Source organism: Corvus kubaryi, unplaced genomic scaffold, assembly GCF_017639235.1.
Source record: "Corvus kubaryi isolate FWS band 111438036 unplaced genomic scaffold, C.kubaryi_AGA036_p1.0 37396, whole genome shotgun sequence".
In the NCBI taxonomy this organism is placed as follows: domain Eukaryota; kingdom Metazoa; phylum Chordata; class Aves; order Passeriformes; family Corvidae; genus Corvus; species Corvus kubaryi.
Genome location: NW_024581135.1, coordinates 13,182,849 through 13,208,790, shown reverse-complemented (window position 1 = coordinate 13,208,790; position 25,942 = coordinate 13,182,849). Strand labels below are relative to the sequence as shown.

The 25,942-nt window shown below is 40.2% G+C and overlaps 1 protein-coding gene across 1 annotated transcript in view; it reads right to left on the bottom strand.

The window, feature by feature from the left end:
* Positions 1-25,942, bottom strand: part of CNTNAP5 (contactin associated protein family member 5) — a 283,868-nt gene that overhangs the window by 83,647 nt on the left and 174,279 nt on the right. Inside the window, exons 12-13 of the mRNA XM_042041551.1 lie at positions 15,364-15,483; positions 3,506-3,706 (exon numbers count right to left, since the gene is read on the bottom strand). Coding sequence (XP_041897485.1) covers positions 3,506-3,706; positions 15,364-15,483 — 321 coding nt within the window. The remainder of the gene's footprint in view (positions 1-3,505; positions 3,707-15,363; positions 15,484-25,942) is intronic.

Below are 25,942 nucleotides of genomic sequence, written 5' to 3'. Positions count from 1 at the left end.
AGAATAGAGAGAGAACATTCAGAGGTAGCTCAACTCTCCTGCCCACCCCGCTCATTTCCTGCTAGCTTGACTTGGCCTTTATTTGTAAGGATAAGATGGTGGTGAAGTCTGCAATGTTTTCCTAAGAGTGTGTGTCACTTTCCTAATTAATGCAAACTGTCAGATTTATGTGAGTGTCTCTCCAACAGGCCTGGGAAAGTCACCGGAGACTTGTGATTTCTGGTTATACAAAGCTTCCTTTGCCAGCTTCATGAGAGAGCCAGCTATGCCTTGATGAACAGACATCTACTGCAGTGTTCACAAACCTCCTCAAAATCTCTCTGATGGCAGAGATGTACAAAACTACAGTTCAGGGCAATTTAATTTCTGCTTTCAAAGACATGCTTGCAGCTAAGCTGTACTATGACAGGGAGAACCAATAAGGCTGTTCCAGACAGCAGGAGGTGGAGATGAGTAAACTCCTCTGCCAACTGCCAGATTGCAAGTCTGACACACTGCAGATATAAATCCAAGAAACTCAATGGGGATACTATGCTCAGTCTCACCTGCTGAGGATGTGCCTGTGTCTTCAGGGGGAGTAGCAAAAGAAAAAAGAGAAATTCCTTGATATAACTGGAAAGATTTTTTGCATGCCAGGAGCCTCCCTGGGCTTCTCTCTGAGTCAGCCCAGAATGCCTTGCTTGTCCCTTCGCCCCATGTCAAAGCTGTGAAAGCCAAAATTGCTATGTAAAAACATACATCTTTGCACTACGAATGCAAAAGGAAAGAGAAATGTTTTTATTGCTTCTCTGTGAAACAAGATAATGTTTAGATCCTGAAGACAAGGATTTGGTGTGTTGGTGCTGCCAGCTGTAATAACCTAATCATGTGTTCCATCTCCTTGCAGGGGAAAAAAAAAGAGCAAAGCCCAGAATGAGAGTAAGCTCAGAAATGGATTGGATTTCTTGCAGGAAAAGGAGCTTTTATAACTTTGTCAAGATTAGATATACCTCTGGGAGATGCCCTTCCATCAGGCAATCACCACTGGGCTCAGCACAGAGGTAATAATGAGTGGAGACATTCAGCAAGCTGCACTAGGTCAGGTAACATTTCCTGCTGGCCCACGGATGCAGTACTGTCATCAATACACAGGCATTGTGTACTGACTTCTACAGTCACATCTGAAGTGTTGCTCATTAACAGCAATTACACATTAAGATACCCTGGCAACACAGAGAGAACACAGTGCTTTAGGGATCCAGAAGTCTAGGCCAAATCAAGAAACAAAACCCAAGAGTTTTGATCTTTGTTCTGTTGCTCTGTCCCCAAATCAAACTCCCTCCAGTCTGGGCAAAAACAACACAGGTGAGAACCTTCTGCAGCAAGTCCAGCAAAACACCCTGAGGTTACTCACACTTGTAGCTCATCTTCAAGTTTTGGAGTGGAAAGTCCTTAAGTCCTAGAACTCTTCAAGACACCTATAGTGTTCAGTAATACTTGGTCTCTATGCTCCTCTGTAATATAGCATTTCACCTCAAAATTAATATCAATTAATAGAGCTTGGGGAAAGTAATTATTTTCTACAAAAAATACTTAATACTCAGTTAAGAAAAAATTACCCTTATCTTGTCATTTCAAGAACTGGAACGTTTTATTTTTGAGCATGTTTTATATCTTGCCAAATTTAAAGCCTTAGACTAAAGGAACATTCAAAAGTGTAATTAAAAAACATACAAAAGGAAGAAAAAAAGAGGGAAAAAACGATGGTGCCTGCCACATGCACAGCACTAGATTGCAATTTTTATTTTATTTTTTTTAATTTCTCAGCTGGAACTGCCATAAAGACTAATGAGTTATGCAATTCTTGTGTGGTCAACTGTCAGGACCACAGTGGCACTGCAGCAGCTGCAAGAGCACAAGCCAGACTGCTGGACACCATCCACACGTCCTTTCCCTTGAGGAATCAGCCACAGCTTTGGTCCTGGACAAGTGGAGGATGAGCTGCCTGTCAGGAGCCATCTTAGCCAGTCTGCCCGTTGTCTGATAGCTTTAGCCCTGAAGATGCACAGTTTACATACTGTCAATTTACACAAAGTTACCTCTACTTTTTTTTCCCCAAAGTTTTGGTTGTCAGGAAGTGCCCCCAGCTTTAGAGAGGCCCCACATACAAGAGGCCTCTCAAAACCCATTCATAGTGTATGTTCCTGCATACACACAACCAAGCGTCTCACAGAAATGTGCAGAAATAAACACATGCAGACCTGCTCTAATATTCTGGCATTCATCCCTAAAACAACATTTTACAAATAATCCCTGTGGGGTTTTATCTTCATGCCATATCAAGTGTGGTATAGGATACAGAAGCCAGCAACACTGGAAGTATTTGTAAGACATCAATTCCACTTCTTTATGAGCAGTTATGCCCACATTTTGTTTTCTGTTTGTGCTCTACCCTGGATGCTGATATTAATATTTCATTCTTTAGAAAAAGATTAGCAATACAAGCAGTTCTTGGCTGGTAAATCTGATGATAACAAAAGACATAATTCACAGCTTTTAAAAATAAACTGACTGTAAGGCATCTGATTACTGGATCCATAAACATTCAGTTATATAGTAACTTTGTTGGAACCAGGAGAGGTTTCGCTACATCTCATTAGGCAATATGTTTTTAAGACAATAGGAACTCCCACTGCAAGCTCCCCTTCAGGCTTTCCATGCGATTTCTGCTGAACTACAAACAAACTTAAGAGTTGCTAATAATCAAATAATCACCAGGACCATACAGACATTAAAAGTAACAGTAACAGAGGAGACTTTGAAGACATTCAGAAGTCTGCCCTTAATGTCATTCATCTCTCCAGATAAACAGACATAAAATCCTGACATCAAGACAGAGTTGACTAGAAGCCAGACATCTTGAGTAGACACTGGGAATTTGGTACTGCAGAGAAACACAACCTGATGACACCCTCTGCTTTCTTTTTTTCTGCTACATTAAGCCAAGGGAAAAAATGTATTCCTTTTATTGCAAGGAGAAAGTTATTTTTTGCCCCAGAAACTGTACTACCAAGCACTCTAAACATCATATTCAGGGCTGTGGGACTCAGAAGAGGTTGTACCCCTCCCCGGCATAAGATTATGAGTCTGGAGCAATCTGGATGCTTCTTATCTTTAATATACAGGTAAAAACTGTAAATGAATAAAAACATCTGTTTTCCAACACCTAAATACACTTTTTGTGGTTTCTAGGTAGCACTTTCCATTGTGGAAGTTTTCAGAGTCTGGGCATGCATGGACTTAGAGAGTGAAAACTACAGAGCTCAGACTCTCTTGCACCAGAGCACAGGCACTGCACAGTAGAATCCAAAAAGGTAAAAGGTTTTTCACTCCATTCTGTATTGCTACTATTAATTTCGGGTTTTTTATTGGTTTAGGTTTTTTTCTCCTCAGCTGCAGTGTGGCCTGTACTTGCTGTACAACCCATAGGAGTTAAGAAGGAATGATTTGGGATGCTGGCACTTACTCGGGGTGTTGAGGAGCCGCGACTTTTTGCAGTGGTAGGCTGCCTCCTGCTCGCAGTACTCAGCACTGTTTATCACGGCCTCCAGCTGCTCCGCACTGCTGTTGTAGTTGAAGGACATGGTGTAGGGCTTCTCTGGACCAGCTCCTTGCACTCTGGTCAGCCCTGTGCTGTTGTGCTGCACTGCAGTCCAGATCTTATCTTCTGTTAAATGGAAAACGATTGAATGAGAAGTTAACAGCAAAACACTTCCAGCAAGGGGGGAACAAAAAACCCAATTGAAATCTAACACTTTACTGCATTGGAGATAGCATCAGCAGGATCCCAGGCTCCAAAATGGTCACTCTGTGAGGAAGACCAATAGGTCTGTCTTCATTAAAGGTCTATGTGGCCCACAAAGATGTTTCTCCCTGAACCAGCTCAAGCAAATGCTACACTGCCTGCTGAGCAAAAGAGAAACTTCCTGGGAAGCACAGGAGACCTTCGGCTTCTTCTATTACCAGGTATCTGAATAAAATTAGATACCTTTCAACTGGCTTTGTCCCTGAGAGGAAACACATAGTAATATGGCTCACAGGGGTAACATTCACCTTTTGCCTGAGAGCACAGCCCATGCTGTTGTAACAACAAATGGAAGCAGAGAACTGCGGCTGATGAGCTTGCACAAACTCACCATGAGCAGAAAGCACAATGTCTTGCCAGAAAGCTAAACTGAGAGTATGTTCTTATCACCCAGCTGGAAGTCAGATCACCCATTTCACTCAGTTCTCAGACTTTTCTGCATATAAGTTGAGTGATGCCCTACTTGGATGATGGTACAGAACACCATATGACTTGGCATCTGTAGTTAACTGTAAATATTGATGCTTTTCCATGCTGGGGAGCCCATTCTCGCTTCCTTCGCTGCATTTTATGGCAGAGCAAGGGATTGTGTAGGTGATAGAAAGCAGAATCTAGGCTTAAGCAAAACCTGCACCCTACAACCCAGCTCATGACCAGAACTGGGGTTGGCATAATGAGAACATCACACTTAAAAGCAATTAGCTTCCAGGCAGGCTTTTTCCCAGCTGGTTCTGGTACAGCAATGGGCACGGCAGCAAGGACAACCTGAACAGACAATTTGCTGAGCTGACAAAGATGAACTCTTCAATGAGGATTCACAGGAGCCCTGCACATGCCCAACACTATTAGTAAGGGTCACATCCAGAAAATTTCCTCTTTATCAAGACCCTGCTTTCCTAGGGAGGCTACAAGATACTGACAGGGCAAAAATTTAAGGCAGCCATTTTCAAACATTTGATGAGAAGGAGATTTCGATCTCACTTGCAGAAACATAAAGACAGTAACCGAGGCAGAAGTAAGATCTAAGCAATAGATTTCTATTTTGTTATTTATTCTTCATCAGGGAAGCCCTAGATAACAATGAATCATATCTTTTCTAAGCTGATCTTAAAAACCATGCATTTAAGGATTCAGGTGGTTTTACCACATTACCTGGCCTGAATTCTTGCAGAGCATGATCTTTCCAGTTACTCCCCAATACAGTGGCATGATGAGCCCAGTAGCTCTGTGGACACTACAATGCGTTGCAGTTGAAGTATTTTTTGTTGAGCTACAAATATCCCCCAGATTACTTCAACAGAATGCTAATAGCTGTATAAAAATCCTAAATGGACTATCTGTGTAAAGACACTCAGATGATTTAATGGATTGTCATTATGGAGGCATTCAAATGACAGGCAAGTAACAACAACCATCTGGAGACTATTTAAAGGGGTCTGTTCCAAGACCTGGCTGCAAGTCACAGGGAAATTAACTTGCATTAACTGTAAGAACAGTTTACACACAGCAAACCACACATTCACTCACAACCCTCTCATAATTTCTGTGACGGTAGACAGAAAATTTTGCTCATAGGTCTGCAATTCTGTGGTTCCTGTTGACTTCAGGGAGCTGCTTGTGGACCCTTGGAGTTGGAGCTCAAAGAAACACTACTGCAATGTGTGGTACACAGAAGTCAGATTAAAATGATAAGAAATACTACAAATTTATTGCTTGTAATACTTTTCCCAGTGGTTGTAATCACAGTGAACACTGTAGCACAATACCCTGCACATATATTGCTTCCAACATGATATACTTCAATGACTTCATAACAGACATCTTGTACATCTTAAAGCAGTGATCCTTATCAGCCAGTCCCTCTGTTTACTTTTGCTCTCACAAGGCAATATCAACAAGAACAGAGTGGATTTTTCAGAAGCAGTTGAGAGCGAGTTAATTTTCCTCTCACAAAGCTGGTAGAAGTTTAACCTCTGCTTTAACTGAAATACCTACTAAAAAGACAAACACCAAGTTGCTGATAATGTAAGTAAAACCAGGAGATGATGGAATAAACTGGTTGCTGAAATTCCAGATGGGCAGTCAAAAGCACCTCCCCACTGAGAGTTCTGAACATAATTTTAAGAAAATGCAATAAAATCAATGCTCACAATAGTGGCTTCAGTGCTGCTCAGGAAGCAGAGCAGCCTTCAGTAGTTAACACTACTATACTTTCCAGGCTGTGCATCAAGAAAGGTGCCATGTGGGTATGTGGGAAGTCAAGAGCATCAACAGCTAGCAATTTAGAAGCAAAGAAGGATTACTAGGAAAAAGTTATTAAAAATAGCAGAGCACAAAACCGTCTTCCCAAAAAGTGTTGGAAACTTAATTGACATATTTGAAATGAGGCTGGACAAAGTATCAGCAAACATACTGTAAGCAGCCAGCACTCACTAACAAGAGTGTTGGACAGGCAATGTGACAGGTCTTCCTCTTATTTTCCTCTGTAACTGTTCATTAATTTTGAACAGTCTTGTTACCATTACAGCTGCACACAGCTGTTCTTCTGAGATCTGAACTTTGACATTCTAGACCTGCTTTTCTCCACAGGATCATTAAGAAATAAGCTAACCTATTTTTCATCCTCTAGTTTACAAAGGGAAAGGAAAAACAAATCAAGTTTCTTTTTTTGTTCAAAGTAATTGTGATTTAGCAAGTATATCACGATGGAGTTTTAAAAGTTATAGCAGAAGAGAAGAATTCTGAGTTACATTTCAGATATTTCCCAATCTACACATGCCTAGTCTGTTAGGCTTAATACTAATACAGATCAGATCTGTGCTTTAGTGGTCACTTCAAAGTTTCCCTCTGTGCTTCACCTTTGAAGTAAACGTGACCATCAGTTCATCTTCTCCAAAAAGATACCTGTTTGCCTCACTGATCTAGTGACAGGAAAGTCACAGCCACCGGCAAGCAAACCTGGGATCAGAAGGGCAGCTCAACACAACACAGAGACAAGACAAAAGAGCTGGTGGCAACAAGGTGAGAGGAGGAAAAGGAAGAAAAATCTATTCCACCATCTCAGTCACGCTTCTTCCCACTTCCCAGGGAAAGAATACTTCCATTTTAGAAAGCAGCACATGAGGTGTAGAAGGGTGAGGTAATGCATACAAAGTGAAACACAACCTGCTAGAAGAATAAAGGATTACATTCACATCACAGTAAAAAACCTCAAAAAACAAAGTTCCTTCTTTCAAAAGAACACCCTTTTGTTTAAATGCAGCAAATGAGACTGAAAATTATTTAAACTTGATTGTTTTGGGAAGAGTAGAAGAGCCAACACTGCTCCCTCCTGCATCTCCACTGGCTGAGGGAGGAGTAACTAAGAGCTGGAGGACAGTAAATCCTTGAACCATTCCAAGACAATAGCAAGACCATTGCATCTGCTTCCATAGATCAGAAAACTGCTCAAAAACAACCCCAGCATTTCTTCTGAAGACCATCGCCTTTCAGATCAGCCCTTGGGGCTTATTCAAACCCCATTTTCTCCACCTCAATCTTGGCAATAATTAGAAAAAGATCATTCTGTTTTCTCAAATTCACTTTCACAAGTTTAGCTGGAGCTGCTCCCAAAATATCGCTGCCTGCCTCAGAATGAGGTCAAGGAATTCTACCCTCAGTGCTCAGCTGACAGGTCCTCTGAAGCCTCCTGACAATAATCTGTGATCTGGCACTTCAGGCAGGTTCAAGACCTGTGTAAGACACGTAGCTGCCATCTGAACGTGCCCACAGATCACTCCAGCAAGCAGTGCAACAGCTGTCGGCACTTTAGCTCCATGTTTGGCTTTTAAATCTCCACAGCAATAATGCTCACATCTTCTGAAAATGGGGCTTCAAATACCTGTTCCTGTTTCATAACACAGGGGTTTTTATTTAATCTTCACTCTGTTTTGTTTACGTTATGTTTTTAGGCAATGACACTGTAATCACAGATGCAAACCAAGCTGAGTGCCATTACCTCCTTCTAGTCATTTCCATGCCTGGAAACTGGTCAACTACACAGATAAAGCTCTCTTCTCTTGTATTTCAACTAAGAATTTATCATTGTATTTTTACATCTGTCCATACTTCAAAATTTTTTCCTGTTTACTCCATTTAATGAGCTCTCCTTGCACTTCTGAATCTGCAACGAGAATTAAAAAGCTGTTGTCCAGGCATAGGTTACTGCTTACTTTTATCTTCTATTATTCCATTCTATTCTTTTATTACTTTCTCAGCTTGGTAAAATTTCAAACTATACACAAGCTGGAAGTCACTCAAAACCAAATAGGAGACTGCAGCCACATCTTCTATTGTATAACGTGGAATAGTTTAATGCAGCCTTGAAAAGCAGATTTCCTAAATGCTTGTTAAATTATTTCCATAATTCAAAGGTGAAAATGCTTTAATTTCAGTGTAATGCTACAGCTTTATGACTTCACAGTTTTATTTAATGGTCCAATTCACTAGGATATTATGCTGCCTGCATTTGGCCCTACGAGATGTTTTTACAGGATGGGACTGGAATGCATTAAGCACATTTTAGACTCTCTGTTTAGCCTAGCCCACAGTTCTATCATTTTGCTGGAAACCTCCAAGCTGCTTTTGACGGCACACAAATTAAATTGTGGGAAATTAGAGCAGCAGGAAAACTGGCTTTCAATGAATTCTGTATTGTCTAATTCTCATTTTTATTCTTCAACTTGAAATATCCCTGTAGAGCCCATTCCACCCATACAAACGGCATCCTTCCTTTGTGATTTAGGAGGTTTGTCACAAAACAAGATTATCCAGACTGATTAAATTGCCAACAAGCCAAACATACGGTAAATACTACATGAGAGAGAAAAAGTAACTCTCAGAGCTCATATGATGCATTTGTTTCATGGTGCTCCACACTGAATGCCAAATTTTATCCTGAACACTGTACCTCTAACTAAAAGAATAACCACAAAAAAGACAAGACTTTCCTTCTTAAACTGTTCTAAGCTGCAGTGGCAGATTAACCCAGCTGCTCTAATATGCACTCCCCTCAAAGGATATGAAAAGACCAATTTCTTATCACAGACGGCTTTAATTCACTGACTCCAAAGAAGTTTTTTCTGAGTCTTCTATGAAAGCATCCCATTACTATTTTTTATCTACTTCTTTCTTTCTGCTGGCTGACCCAGCAATACATGCTTCTGCAGCTTGTTTTGTGCTCATCAGCTTCCTCCTGAGTCCTGATTCAGCCACGTCCCTCCAGTGCAGAAGCACTGCAAGGCATTCAAGGTAACTCTCAGCAGAATGACCAGGCCAGATGGCTCTGATGGATGAGAACAAGACACCTCTTCTGTGACATCTTGCACCCTCCTCCCCCACGTTGTGCTGAAGCCCAGACATGGCAAACCATTGTCATGCCAGCCTACTTCCTGATGATCCTCCATTTCAGTATTTCCTCTAATACAGGGTATCTTACGACAAGCAGTGAGAAATATTCCTCTCCAAAAACTGAAGGGGCAGTTGCTGATCTACCTCCTAGCGCAAAGTGGACACCTCCCCACTCGCTGCACTTCTGACAACTGTGCAGTCCTCTTTGCCTCAGCCTCCTTCATCTAGGGTGAGTGTTGAGAGACTTAAATCACTTCTTGCTGTTTCACATGTCTTGTGATGGCGCAGACACCTTCATGAGCCTGGCAGACAAGAAGCAGAGCCCACATCAAACCTGCTGTTCTTCACCTGCCATACCAGGAGGGTGGGCATGATACCTGCAGGTGTCCAGCATGGCACGAGACACCCAGGTCTGGGGCAGATGGATCCACCTCTTGCAACCAGGACAGCTGAAGCGGCTTTGAGAGAGCCACAGCTTACTTCTAACTTTTGAGCACTGCAAATGTGGCAGGAGAGGGATTAAGTTGCAGTTACCTTTTGTTAAAAGGTAATGGCTAGAGAAAAATATCTAGTTACGTTCTTCAGTACTAGAACTTCCTTGGGGGCCACCTGCAAATGTGGCAGTGAAGGCGGCCTTCAGGACTTCTGTCGTGATGCTCACCTGAAACACAACAATTTAACTGGAAACAGCACGGCAGCTGTTGACAGCACAATGCCTTTGACATAATATACACATTAAAGTTTTTTTTTTTTCATTTTGTAAAGTTCTGGGAGAATATTTAATGAAAATTCAAAAGAGAAACATATCAATTGTCAAAACTACAGTGTGCCAAAAAACCTGTAGTGTTTGAGGGGATAAACTGTAAATCTTTAAGGCTGCCTTTAATCTAAACAGTAGTAAATAATTTGTAAGGAATTTCCATTTGTTGTTTTCTCTTGTGAAAAAGTCAAGCACAACTACAGACAGTAAAGTGCACAGTAGAGGGAGTTTGATGATTTAAATTGTTGTCCCAAAATTCTGTAGCTGCAGGTGTTAAAGGCAGAATTAAGGTCATGACCTCCTCCTGTTCTTGCTTCAGCCTGCCCAAGGGCAGCCCTCCTTTTCATGTGAGAGTCTGCCAAGTCCACAAGAAATGCAAAAAGGGCTGTCACATGGTGACTCTTGCATCCATGTAATTCCTATACAAAGTAAAAGGAGATGATTTCTTATGGAAAATAGATGAAGGAATTATATAAGCAGATGAACTGAGAGTCGTGTGGAAACAAAGGGAAAGATGGATGCCATGGACAGTAATACAACTAATGCCATGATTGTTTTAGGAACATCAATGGGAATATGTACCATATGGAAGAATACAAATCTTAATCACTGTTAGCTGAATGAAAAAAAAGGATGCAATTTATAAAAAATTGCAAGTATAACTTTGACAATCTAATTCACATCTTATTAGAATCCCTTACTTTTTCTGAGACTTAAACAGTTTCCATACAGTTTTTTGAGACAGAAAATAAATCTTTTTCCTGCATCAGAGAAATAAACAATATTTGCACTTTGAGACAAGACTGCAGAACAAAAATGATCCACAGCAAGAAGAGATATATTTTTGTTAAGTAATGTTTTTTTTTTCATTATGGTAGTTTCAGAAAAAGATCTTGGACCAGCAGCAAGGCCTGGGATAAGGTTGCATCTTTCCCCAAACTGCAACCCTGGAAGAAAAAAAATGGAAGAAAGAAAAGGCAAACTATTTGAGGACTGGAAAAAATATCTGGCAATGATAAACTGAACCATTGATGTAGTCATGACAATTTCTAAGCATTATTGATTTGATAGCCCAGGGTCTGAATACCGTAAAACAGCATCAGTAGAGAAGTACAGTGACAGGATGACTCAAGTGTACTGTAAGCAAATCTTTCAGATTTCAAGGGTAAAATTTACTCAGAAGGAGATGAGAAAAGGTCATTACACTTTTCAAACAGGACAGCAAAAAAAGCACATGGCTGTAGATTGCATGTCTATGGGCTTTGTGCTGGAGAATATGGTTATTAGCATTTAAGTAGTACTCCACACAGACCAATAGATTTCTAAGCAGCATGAAAAAATAAGCCTCACAATGATAGAAAGACTGCCAGACCCGAGGTTCCGAGGGTCTATTAGTCATCTTTTTTATTGACTGTTATGAGTCTTCAATTAAGTTCAGAGTAATTCAAGTGGGCTAATTATCAAACAAGCAGCCTACAAGGAAAATATCGTTCCCAGCCCTAGTGGCTGTTCTTTACAACAGAGTATGACACAATACATTCTTTCTGCACTTAATGGTAAAAATGTGCAGCCACAGACCCCCATGGATGACTGGAGACCTAGGAAAAGCAAGCACAGCTAGCTTACATTCCTGTGTGGATGGCCCTGGAAAGTTGCTAGATGTGTTCCCATGGTACTCAACTCAATCATCCCAAATTAATAATCCCTGCACAGACCCATTCACATCCTCATGGTGTCTCTCACAGCATCCAGCCACATCCAATCATGGCTTGGGCACACACATTTGGTTCACTTCCCCACACACAGACACATATTTGGTGTGGATACCTCAGTGTTACCAACAACTGATGAATTTCCCAGTGAAAGTGACTTTGCTCTGTGTACAATGGGTATATAAGGTGAAGAAAACATTATGTTAATAAGGTGCTGTCTTTTCCTTTAGATCTAGTTTTGAGGGTTTTGTCTTTCACTGTCACTGAACTGTCTCCCTTCTCCTATTGTAAGGAAATGAAAATGAGCATTGCTTCTGTCACTGAGGCCCTTTCACTTTGAGTCTTTCCATTCTAAATAGTCTTGGATTATTTACTTTTAACTTCTTTTTGTACAGGTATCTTTCCATGCCTTTAATTAGGCACATTAGCGTTCCTGAAAACATCCTATTACAACAACATATTTTACTTTTAGTTGAAGTAGACAGCCCCCAAGATAAGATCCTTTTAAAGTGCGTCCTACACTCTTCTCCCCTCTTGACCAATAAACATGCTATTAAATAAGAGCATGTCACCTACAGTTTTTGTCACCTTGCTTTTTCAGCTACTTCTTCAGACAATGGATAAGTACATTTACCCACTGTGGTATCAGCAGACATTCTGTGACACTACTGTTAAATTTCTTGCCATCCTGAAAATTGAGTTAATATTTTTTAATACTTTTTTCCTCTTTTTTTCTCCCTGTAACATTTCCTTTCCCTTATCGCTCTCTCCCTCTTAGTATAACTGTCCAATTCCCTCTCAACACACACAATCACAATTTTCTGCTTTCTTCAGAATTTCTATTCAGCAGTGGGCTGCTGAAGTTGACAGGCTGCAGACAAACCACTGGAAACATAAACACAATAAACTAACTTGTAATGTTGGTATTTCCATATCCACATCAGACACTGGATACATATGACCAGACACCAATATGCAAGAAATCTGGTGTTTATCTGTCCCAGTTAATAACTGGCTACAAACAAGTTCCCTATCTGAATCCCTTCAATTAAACAAGTAAAAATTAGAAAGAACTTTAAAAAACGAGCGAACATTAAGAAAAAACACTTTTCTTTAAATGCAATGATGCTGCTCGCTTCTGATCATCTGGTTTCCTCTTTGAATGCATCCTTCAGAGACTAAAGGCACTGTAATTACCAGAAGGCATTACCTCTCTGCACCTCTACTTTTAAAAACACTAAATGAGTCATTGCCCTGAATTTTCCATTCCACCTCCAAATTCTTCAGCTTGAACACGTTTAGGGCATAAAGAGGTTACTGCTTCTTGAACTGTATACAAAAAGAAGAACTGCCAGTCTGAGTAAAATAAAAGCTTTCTTTAGCCCAGGAGCCCACCTCTGCCTTTGAGGCTGAATACCTTTGATACCCAGGGAAGCCAAAAGGTTTTCCTGAAACTCATTCCCGTTTCCCAGTGGACTATCCCTCACAGCTGCCTGAGTGGGAAGCTGCAACTAAACTTCCATGTTTACTTGCACCTTCTGAATCTATCAGACAAGACTGGGGCTTTTTCCAGGTGGGTTTTACTCCGCCTGTTGATATAACAGCCTCCTTGCTGTCCTGTGGTAGTTTCAAGTTGAATTCGTTACATCAGGAAAAAGCAAGCAAACAAAAAACTCCCAAATCCTGCTATTTAAGTGTCTCTTAGCTCCTATATGATGAAAAAGAATCAATTCCTATTGCTTTGTCTATGCCACACATGATCTCCATGCTCTCCTGTGGCAGTTTCCCCCAACCATCTTTTGTTTAGTCTTGCCACACATGGAAGCCATCCACGTTCATGACCATCCACGTTTTTCCTTTCACAGGAGGTGTTGTACGGATTTCTGTCACTGAACAGTAATGTCTCTGTTCCTTGTAAGTGCCTAGTGTAACAACACAGAATTTCATATTTTGCCTATCCCTGAATATAGGTCTTTTCAGAAAACTAAGCAGAAGCATCACCTGAGAAAAATAGCAAATGGAGAATCCATCCCTGTGTACATAAAGTAATTTTTTTCCTACTTTGCACTTAATCGATTACTGTAAACAATTTTTACGAGAATAACAATAAGGGAAGTTCCCAGAGAGAAAAGAAGCTCTTGTGATTAAGGCACCCACACCATATTTAGTTGACACAAAAGCATAAATTTTCTAGGCTAGGAGGTTCTGCCTGTTTTCCCCACCTCCACTTTTCTCATAACCAAAACAAGAATGTACGCAAGTTCATTACAGAGAGAGAGAAAAACAGGTATATGCCTTCTGGATTTCTGCCAGATAAAGTTTCTTTGAGGAAAGCAAATGCAAGGTGTTTGTCAAAAATCCTACTTCTTCAGCAGAGATAAAAAGCACTGACAATGTTTTGATCACACATATTTATATGATAAATAATAAAAATGAGCACATTTCCCATATTGAAGATCAAGGAAGGATATTCAGACAGAAAGGTGAAACTCTGTTTCAATTCTTAGGAGATTCAACAGTGAAGGAGACACATCTTATTAAATATTGTTACACTTGAATAAAAAACATACTTAATAATTAACTGTTGTGCATTTAATTAACATAATGATTGCTCAATTAAATAAAAATGAAAATTTAATTTAATTTAACTACAAGGAGATTAAGGATAAAATATGAATATCCTGAGTCCTCAGTTTTCAGCACTGAGTGTGGAGGTGATATGTGGCAAAGTAGTTCAGCCAGAATTAGCAATTTAGAAAGGGTAATAAAACATTCTTTCATCTGCACCTGGCCACAGGAAGCAAAAATGCCAAACAGGAGATGGTGTGGGAAATTTCACCTCCATTTCAAATATAAAAAGCAGAAAGGGAGCCCTACCATCTATCCCCACCCACAATAAAGGCTGTGCAATCTTTTCTCATACTCTTGGCTTGACAGTCCTATATACAAAATAGGATCCCACTTAAGGGAGAATTTGACAGACAGGTATATCCATTTGAAACAATTCTTATTTTAAACCTATAGAACTGTAAGGTTAAAAAATTTCAACCACCAGGTCACATTGCCAGGCTCTTGCTCTGCTACCCATCTCTTTGGTGTCTCTTCTCCTAAGATCATCATGCACTCTCCTCCATACAAATACCAGGGACAATCAAGGCCTCTGCCCTATGGAATGTCAAAGGCAGCACACTTGTATGAGGGAGGTATTGCTGCTTAAGTTGGACTAGAAGGGTTTATAGCTAGCTCAGCAAGAGGAGTTTAATAATAATTCCCAGATCTAGCATTCTAATAAAGCAGAGAAACCATTCCATTACAAAAGAATGGTTTGGATTCTGAGTTTCTACCTCTTTAGTAAAAAACAAACATCTCATCAAAAGTTGTGATATTATGAAGTGCCCTTTATAAGGTGCAGACCTTGTTATATATAAGTGATATATTGCATATATCACTTAGCAAGGTGAATCCTTCAAACTTATTTTAAAGATCACTTTTACATGGATCTTATTTAAGGAAACATCTCAAAGTTAAACCTCAGTTACAAGTTCTCTGCTTCTTCCCCACTACTGAGCTGTATTATTGATGTTTCTTTCATTCTACTAAGACCACCTCTAATCAGACAGACTCAACATCACACAGCCAAGTCAAGGTTAGGTCATTACCTGTTATATTGCAAAAAACACGGAGTGGTCCGAGTGGTCCACTTCCATCAGAATCGATGTAGAAGAAACCTGATGTCTTCCCTTGGTGTCGGTAAGCCTCGCAGGATTGCTCATAGACAGCTTTAAAAGAAAGAGAGAGCGGTTGCACCACAGGCAGACAGAACACAGGCACATTGCATGCGTGAGTACTGCGTTAATTCTTGTCAGAACATAACCTGCTGCTATGCAGCTGATTAGCATGTGAAAGCTTACTGCATTTGGGCCTGAATCCATGCTCAGAATCAGACATTTGTTTAACTAATTCCTTGAACTTAATACATGCTGGCTTTAAAGATACAGGTACTTGCTTTATTTTGGATGAAAGTATGTAAATACTTAAATAAAGGGATATGAACTTTCAAATGTGACACATCTAGTTATGGAGTGGTACATATATCCATCCATGTATGGTATTTCAGAGACATACCTACATACACACAGGAACACATGATTTACCACCTAGGCATGCACTTAATCAACACAGATGACATATTTCTGCCAATCCTCACCTTCCCCAAAGGATAAGGTTAACGGAAAGCATTAAAGCCCTACCACACTCCACCATCCAAATGAAATCCACTGCCCCCCAGCAGAAAAGCTCAACTTCAGACATGGTCTCCATCCTAGGTGATGTTTTTATGCTTTAGACCTAATTTTATACAACCAACTCTTTCTATCTGCTTATCAATATTCTTCTCTTGGAGTACCAGTGCCCATGAAAATCCAAGTGGTTAGTAAAACAAGCACAAGTAAAACATCAGGTCACCAAGAGCAAGAAAAGAAAGAAGAAAAATCCACAGGTCAGTACAACCTTTGTATTTGAGGCACATTTTCAGGAAAGATGAAACTGTCACTTCATATGGGGCAAAGAGAAAACTCCTGCAGAGAGGCAGTCCAGAGGTATCAGAAAGTCACATGTATCATCCTGGACCTTGAACAACAACCTTAAATCTCATTTCAGGAGAGGTTGATTTTTTTTCTCCCCACCTGCTTAAATACTTAACCTGATTATACTGACAAAATTACTCTCCGTAACAGTTTATGATTGCTGTGCTGAGGCTGTAAACACAACTGCAAAGTTCCCAGTGCTTTTCATCTGAAAGGAATTCAGGGAGCTTTGCAGATTGAGGGCAGGGCCAGCACTTCCTCACCACTTCTGAAACACAGTCCCTGCAGAAGACAGCAATTCCTCCACAGCAGCAGGAATAGTTCCTTTCTGTGCACACATGGACTCATATCCCTCCTTTTCCCTCATTCCCTTAAAGAAACTTCTCTAATGAAACAAGTCTGAGAAAGGCATAAATGGTAAGCCTTGAAGTAGCCTTGTCTGAAGAATGCTGTAAGTTCATCACTCAGATTTTGGACATTTATTCACTTCTGCCAACAGAATAGAACCACAGTTCTAGGGGCTCTGGTCCAAACTGGATTAAGAGTCTCACCAGTTAATCATTTGTACACTCACTGAAATATGCTCTTTATTTGCACATCCCTTGCCTGACCAGACATCTTCTGCAGACAGAACATCACTGAGTGCTAAACAGGCACAGCACTACCCTTCCCAGGGTTAAGAAACTGCTTAAGGTACTCAGCACCTGATGAGGCAGTGTTAATTAGCATCCCTCCTATAATAAATAGAATTAAGAAAGCTTTTTCCTCACAGCCTGATGTATCAAGCATGGTAGGAAGCCAGAATATCTTTAAATTCCCACTCTGATAGCTGGCCAAGAACACATGCTAAATCCAAGTTAAATAAAATCCCCAAACCAGAACCTATTCTTCCAGTGCTCACAACCTGAGGGGTTGAGACAGAGTCCCTGAGTTGCAGAAGTGCTGACAAAAGCAGTGGGCATATGGAGGTCAGGAGGGAGACAGTAACAGGCAATTAAGTAAGCAACCAAGGAATCATGGTTTGATCAATTTGCAAAGTTCTTAAACTGCAGTTCACTTAGTGAATTTGCTGTCATCATCGTTACAGGACACTTTATCTTGTCTCATTAGGGAATATGCCAATTGCTTCCTCTGAATTGTTTGCTGAGTGTTTTTGAAGACAAAGGATGGTGAGAGGGGCAGAGACATAAAACAAATATGTTGTCAGTGAACTGGCACAGCAAAACTCATTCTTCATCACAACTTGTTCTTTCCAAGTGTTTTCCTTGACTGTCATTTTGGCTGGAGTCCAGATCTACTTTTCAAATTAGTAAGGAAGGATGTGAAGATTCTGCCATTAATAATGTGGGCACATTCAAACAGAGATGATTTACTCACCTTTAGATGGCCCCTTTGTCACTGTAATTTTAGGGAAAAAAAGGCTGTATAGAGCTAGAAATCAGGCTAAGGGTGCTCAACTGGTATAAATCTGAAAGGATACACAAGCTTCTGTGAAACAGTTATGTCTGCCAGAAGGAAATCCATCCTGGTGTGTTTGCCTTTCAGTTATATGAGAAATCCAGCACTACATACTAGGCAGTAGCAGAAGAAATGGGAAAAGGCTCTAAACCTCAAGCTCTAGCACATAAAACAAATTCCATCATGATTAGAGAACAGTGGTTTTGGTGGGCAGTTATTTCACACCTGTACACAAAGTTTCACATGCCTGTATCTTAAGCATTTGGTACTGTGCACTTCTAGACTGGAAGTGGATGGGCCATTGATTTTAATTCTCTTCTTTGCTATTTTTTTCTATATAATGCGTCAAGAAAAAAAAAATTATGTTTGTTTTCCAGTCACTGGCAGATGCCCCTACAGGCATTCTGAGGGCACCAGCCATTCTAAGCTCTGCTCAACTCCTTTGTGGCCTGAGATGACTGCTTGCTTTGGAATAAAGTTATGCAATTCCATTTGCTGAAAAAGGGCCTATTATGCCAGTGACAACAACTTGAAGCTGTCTTTATGGGTCCATGAAAGACAAGATCTCTTTGCAGTCATTATTCTCTTTATGCAATCAGAAATATCATATGAATGTAAAAAACAGACAAGCAGTCAGCTGTGACTGTTAAGACCCCATAACCTCAGCTTTGAAAACTGCCTTCATATTTATGTTCCGTTTTGTGTCAGGCTTCTCTGGTGTAGATGGAGTTGTGGTCATTTTGGGAACACTAGGGAAATCATTATTGTAATTGTCATTAAAGAGTCACCAACCATTTAGGCATCTAATAAGGCCCCACTTTCTAAAAAGCAAGCACCAAAGGTAATGATGGAACTGTTGACAGTTGACATTTCAATGGCAAAGAGCATTTGCAGTAATTGCACCTTCTTAATAAAGGAGAGGTATTCATCAATTCATTCACAGTAGAACCCACTACCGATTTCCAAACGTTTTTAATAAATTTTTAAAACTTTTAAGTAAAAAAAAACCCCAAAATTAGTGATTTCATTCCTTTCTGTGAGTATTTCAATAGTGTTTATACTTCTATTCCTTCAAATTTGTTTTCCTATTGTAAAATGTTCACCCAAATGGGACTGTAACAACAGAAGTAACATTTTTGATAGGTTGTTCATGCAAAGCTTGATTTCTCATTTAAAATAAATTTTTAAAAACATAATTTCAAAAATGAAACCCTTAACTTGTCTTTTGTGTCACAGAAGCAAGATCAGCTTTCCTTCTCTGACCCTCCCTACTTTTTTTTTTTTTGGGCTAATTTTGATTAACACCAGCCACTGAAGATAAAATGATGGTTTCCAGCAACATTTGTTTCAGTGAGCCAGAAACACTGAAAACCACAGTTTATGCCTCTGAGCCCCTGCTGTGTCTCCTTGGGCCCTTCTGGGAGCGAGCTGTGCTGCAGGCAGCCGTAGCACTGCAGCTCTCACAGGCAGCAGGGTGGAGCTGATTCACAGAGCTGCATTCTGACAGTGCTGACAGAAAGCGGTGTCAGCAGCCCCATGAACCCACACCACCCCCTGCAAGCTCAGCCTGGACCTCACAGGCAGGTATGGCTGCTAAAAGCATTAGGGTGAAGTACAGCACAAGGCAAAAACCCAGTGTAAAAGGTGTCACAGGGCCCTTGCTGGTAACTGGCTAGGCCACAAAGATAAAACAAGAAATAGCTTGACTCCAAGGTCCCAGATTTAGTAAGGGAAACGACATCAGAAATACCAGTTTTACTTGGTCACAAAGGATGCCTTTTATTGCCTTTTTTCTTTTTTCCAGAACCACTTGTAAGTTATAACATTGGATGGACCCTATGCTGACATTTTTGCTCTGTAAGGAATTTTTTTTAAAGGCTACTGCTGTGTTTCACAGAGAAATTTAAAATCCTCCCAGAGCTGGCTGCTGAAAGTGATGCAGCCTGAGAGCCCCATTCTTCAGAGCAAGAGCTGCTTCTCTAAGTAAGTGCTGTCCTTGCCTCCCTGCTCGGATGGGCTGTGCTGACAGTGTACAGGCATGCACTGTACTGACAGAGTTCAAGATAACAATCTCCCAGCCCCTCTAATCTTTTGTGAAACACATATACCAAATTTCCCCCTCAGGTATCTCTTTCAGTCTCAAGTATCACAAGCTGAACTACCTTTTCAGATCAACAGCACATCACATCAGAACATTCGTTTATAGCACTGCTTGACTCACTGATCTTAATGCCCATCTTCTTCTTTAGTTCTCACTTTTCATCTTCCCAGGTGCTTAGGAAATCATTTGTCAAATTTTGATCAACATTCACAAAATGAACACTTTATCCCCAGTCAGATAAACATCACCCAATTCTACATGTTTTCTTTTATTTTCTGGGATATAAACATTCATAAGCTCAAAAATCAAAACTATGGTTGTGAAATGTATACATCCCATGTTTTCTTCAAGCCATACACTACACCCCCTACAGAAATACCCTAGAAAAACTATAAATATTCACTCTGATTGGTCAAGGTTCAAGGTATAGATCCAATATTCAGACTTCAGTGTCAGAAAAGCATTATCAGATTTTAGGATCATTATAATAAAACTTTTTTTTTTACCTTTTGTGTATAAAAACCCTACAGAATTTCATTTCCTAATTCTGGCATCAAGACCCTTATGGCTGGTCAGCCAGAGCACATGCAGGCGCTCTCTGTTACTCCACAGTCAGGGCTGGGATTGCTCTTGGCTTGGGTCTGCATTTGAAAATTCAGCATTTATTCAACATGCTTCACAAGCCTGAAAGGTTCTAAATATGAGCAATTGCATCACTGTTCATTTCTCTGGAATATCCTGAACCTGTAAATCCAACTGTTTTAATTACAGTCCTTAAACCAGACGAGATTTTTTCCCTGCCGTAGCTGATATCTGTAACAGTACCTGGCTAAGCACAAACATTTCCAAGGTCAAACTTCCATTTTTTTCCAATAGAAGACCTTTTCTGTCCAGTTTTTCACAGACTACCCGTTACTATATTGCCATCTGCCTTCCAATGTTACTTCTGCCCTACACAGCTCACCTGCAGTCTCCATGTCAGCCCTCGCTAAGCACAGGCTTCCTGTTCCACTGGGGAGCTGCTCAGCAGATGAGCCTTTAGATGCTCTCAGTTCCTAAGTCCTTAGCTCTGTTTCCTTTGCCCTGATGTTCCTAACTTATAAACCTCTCCTCTCTTTCAGGCTACTTTTTCATTTTTTCACCTCCAGTTCTACTTTGGCTAAAAAAAGAAAGACCATTCTTTGTACAAAGACTTGAACTTCTGCAAATAACCCTCAAGGAGCAACATATTTAAAGCCCCTCTCTTCAACAGGTGCATGAACCTGCAATTCACCCAGTAAGATGCACCTCATACCCCACATTTAAGATCCTGCTTGCTGCTGGACTCAGTGTAAAGGTTACAGGGACACCCAGACTTCAGTTTTGCTGGTGGGAACACCAGGCAAGGTAAACTTCTCTCTGCTGCACTAATATAGACACCACCAAGAATGTTAAATTCCAAATGAAAAGCAGTTTGGTTTTTTTCCTCAGAGGACTCTGCCCTTTTCAAATTTAATGGCCACCAAGATAACTTTGCTCAAAAAATAAAAGTAAGCCTTAAAATTCCCAGTATTTTGTTCCCACTGTATTATTCCCAATTGCTTTGGAAATTGATTTCATTGTATGAAACATGAGCTAGGGATTCAGAATGAGCTGTACTAGTTATGATTACCAAAATGAATCCTGTAGTATTGCTGCTTCAAGATTAGATTCTCATAATCTAGCTGATAATTTTCAATTTCTCAGAGGGAGAGAACATTTTATGGTGATACAATAAATAAAATACATTGAAGAGACCTAAAGAACTTTAATGCTTGATTTCATTGGGAGGTGCTGACACTGTCCACTTCCCAGCTAAAATGTGGCAGCAGTGAATTGCTTTTATCATCTCTAAAAAATTATAAAGTCATGAAAAAATGTAGACAGAATACTTGCTGCAACATCATTTCAGACTCATTTAATCATTTTGTAATTCATTGCACCTTAGACAGAGTAATAACAACCCCTATAATGATAATTATTATTGTATTCAGAGGTGAGAACTTATGTACTGGTTAGACTGGAAGGGCCAGTAAGAGCTGGGGATTCTGCCAGGATCTTCAACCAGCCATAGACTGACCTTGGAAAACGAGATATACACAAATGCTGACCAGACCAAATTAAGCATTCTCAACAAAATGCTCAGAGCTCTTGGAGGCAGATCAGAGATGACTATTTCAATCTCTGCTCATGTACCTCAGACCTGACAGATTTGCTCTTACAGACTCAGAATATTGAGCACTCAACCAAACATTTTTTCTAAATAACAAATAAAGCAATATGCAATGGGAAGTTTCTTATTTCAACAGCAGAGGGATTAGTACAGGCAATGAACTCTGGGAATAATCATCATTCTCACCCTTAAAATACAATTGTCTTGTTAAATGCCAGAAAAATGAAATCTGTACTCTTGAAACCTGGATTGTGACAGCGCTGCTCTTGACAGACTAATGCAGTCTCTGCTGTGACGTGCCTGGATGACAGATGGCTTATTTTTTCCTTTTTAAAATATGTACTTACTCATCTGATAAAGAATATGTTATTTCCACAGATAGAATTAAAATGCCTTTTTATCACAGGGCCACTGAAATGGATGTTCAGGGCAGATACTCCCATTACACCTGGTTATTAGACAATTTCCTACCATCCAAGCTAAGGCTCCCTCTGGCCAAGGTAGGAAAGGTTGTGTCAAGCCATCCTCCCCTGTCACTTCCCTGCTGTGGCTGGAAGGCAGCTGTGACAATCACAGACCCCAGCCTGGCGCTGGTGCAGGGTCACCTGCAAGCCGTGCTGCTGCAGGAAAGCAGCCAGGGAAACCTAGACCATTTTAAGAGTGGTGTTGGAGGGACAGGAGTAATCAAAGAGGTGAGGGATGCTGTGCAGAGCTCGGTATTTCGGTCCTGATGAAAACTCCACACATCCCTCAGAGGATGGTCGCACCCGGCTGGCTTCAAAAAGGACTGAGTGAGTCCTCCACACCCTCTGCTCTGCAGCAAAGTCCCAAAGAGGAATATTCAATGTGTTATTTATAAGGAAATCTGAGGCAAAAGGAAAAACTTTTTTTTAAATGAACACCACTGAAGGAAAAGCATTAATAACACAGTAACTTATCACAAAATAAACAATGAAAATTCATATTCCAAAAGCATGGTGTGAACAAAAATATGCAGGAACACCAAGTACAGCACTGAAGGTTTGATATGAATATTAAATGTGTTTTCTTTAGTCAAAGAAAACCAATGTGTTTAAACACATATGGAAAAACCCTGTTCCAAGAACCTCAGACAGGAAAATTGGCTACTCAGGACATGCAAATTACACTACCAATTCACTGTTAGGCATCTGTTAGACAGAAACTCTCTAAACTTCATTTGCCCAGCCAGCAAACTGCACTCATCTCCCTACCTTGGAACACAGGAGAATTACCAACCCACAGCTGGCATTTTAAGATGCAGCTCCAGTACCGCTAACAATCTGGCTGAAGCTATATTAAGCTTTTCAGATAAAAAATGATATATGCAGTAAGCATATTAATATTAAAAAATACATTTTCAAAGCCTGAAGTTACGTTAAGTTTATGCCATATCAATGACTATATGACATTTCCATTATTGGATGACTCTTTCCTCCAGCAATTACCTAGGCCAATAAGACATATGCCTGTATGTGTGAGATAGATCACACACCAAAGCAAATATCCAGAATTAAATTACATTCTGTTAATTATCACCTTGCAAAGCTTTGGGACATGTTGACAATCCCAGAATATGAGGAATAAAATCATTATTTTATATTTCTCAACATCTCTTGTATCAATGTTCAGCACTCTTTGGGATTAAAAAAATCATGTAAGACTAAAAACCACCTGAAAACTATCATAAATAAAAATAATAGAAGTATAGAAGGGCAAGATGAGGCTTTCTAAGGGACTAGCATAACTCACAGAAAGAGGAGATCACTAATCATTATCTTGCAATAAAGTTATAACATTCTGTATCTCAGGGCCATTTTACACTGGTCTACTGCTCTTACTATCACATGATAATTACAAGAATTAATAGTATCACAGGGATGACTATGCAGCTTTTAAACTATGCATTTTCCATTAACACATATATTAATTTATATATATGTATATAAAAATTAAGACCTTTAATTCGCCTATCTCAGTTTCCCTCTATCTCTCTTCCCACCTATAATTTTGACCTACCTTCAGTTGCCTACTGTATGTCTAAGATAGGACAGCCTCCCCCTACAGACAACAGACTTCAGAGGTGGTCCATGACCTTGCCGTGGACACCCTATCTCCCAGTGAGATTAGTTCAGCTCTGAAAGCAGCTCACACTCCCTTTTACAAATAAAGACAGACCAGACCACTATCTTAGCTTGGATATCACAATACCGGACAGCAAAAGATAGATTAGCTGAATCCCACCCAGGCCTTTTTCCCAAGCTGTGTACTACCGTCAGCGTTTGTATCTAAAGGAGGAAAACAGAAAATGAACATTACATTGTTATCTGTTTTGCCATGATTCACACATGTGATTACATAATGGATCCTTTCCTATCTGGCATTTATCAGACTACTCCAATACCTGACAGATCAGCAGGCTACCCAGCACACTGGAGAAACTGGGAAAATATCTATTGCCAAAACACTTCAGCTGAGCTCATCTTCCAACCTATCTAAATGCAAGCTATGCGAAGCACATTTAAAAGATAAAGCAAAAAGCAAAGCCACACATTTTGGCAACTGACATATGATTGTATTCTCAAAGCACTGTCTCAGCTACAGATAAGCTCAAGTAGCAGTAAGTTTCAAAAGAGCCCAAACCGTTTCAATAGACAATATAGATCACACACCTTTTAACCTATCTGCAAATTGGATCTTCTTTCCAACGGAGGTGGAGAAACTAACGCGCAACAAAACTCCTACACAATCAAATGTAAATCACCTACAGTTGGCTTTATATCCTATAGGTTTATTCCATGACTCCCAGTTTCCCCAAACTGTGGGCAGTGAAATGGGCATCTGGAGATGGTCAGCACTCATTCCACATTTACCATCACGTGCATTTGTGAGAGCAAGGCAGAGCACATGCTTTGGGGTTTCACAGCTACAGAAAGTACAGAGATGGAAACACAAGTGCCCGTCAGTGCTGTGAGGAGCCAGGAAGAAGATGTGAATTTCACTGGAACAGGTAACAATGAGAGGTAAATCCAAAACAGGAAAAAAAAAACCCAGACCCAAACCAAGCCACAACAACAAAAGACTTGGAAGATATCGATAACATTCCCCATGGCAGCTGGTAAAGGAGGATTAACTGTTGCTAAACAAAGAAATGTGCTTATGCATCAGGCAATAAGCTTTGCAAGAAAGAAACTACCTGTTAGAAAACACTAAGACTCTTATATGTTAGTGAAACCCAGAAAACACATACAGGTTCTAACACTATTTTACTAGCATTTACTGTAAAGTTCAGAGGAGAGTAGAATGGAAGCAGGACCAGATGATACTTTAGTGTGAAACTATCTCTCACAAAATAGCTCTTCAATGGGACAGGACCACACCCTGTTCAGTAGTGAACCCTCATCTGGACCAGGCAGATTGCCAAACATCCCGTGAGAGTTTAGGAGCTTTCAGGATCAGAAGGGATTTGGAGTGATCAGGACGACACCTGAGGCTTGCAGGCAAGTAACTGCCTCTAGTAAGATTATATTAAGGTCATGTCTAGAGCAGGCAGTTCTTTCCATGTACCTTCAGATGCATGCTTTTGCTCCATCCACACATCTTGAATTTCAACTACCCATTTTCAGACATGCCAGACACAATTTTGTCCCACATATCTGACACAGTCTTGCAAATATTGTCCCAGCTGTGTCTTCCATCAACTTACTGTTCTTTTCTGACACTGTCTAATTCCCCTATGTTGCATCAAATGCAAACTATTTATCTTTGCTTTTCATGGCACATTTCCAACCTCTTTACCTGTCGTGATTCTGACATTTGCCTTGTCAAAAATGTCAAACTCCTCTGGCCAGAGGCTTATATTTTTCAAACAAGCACATTACTGC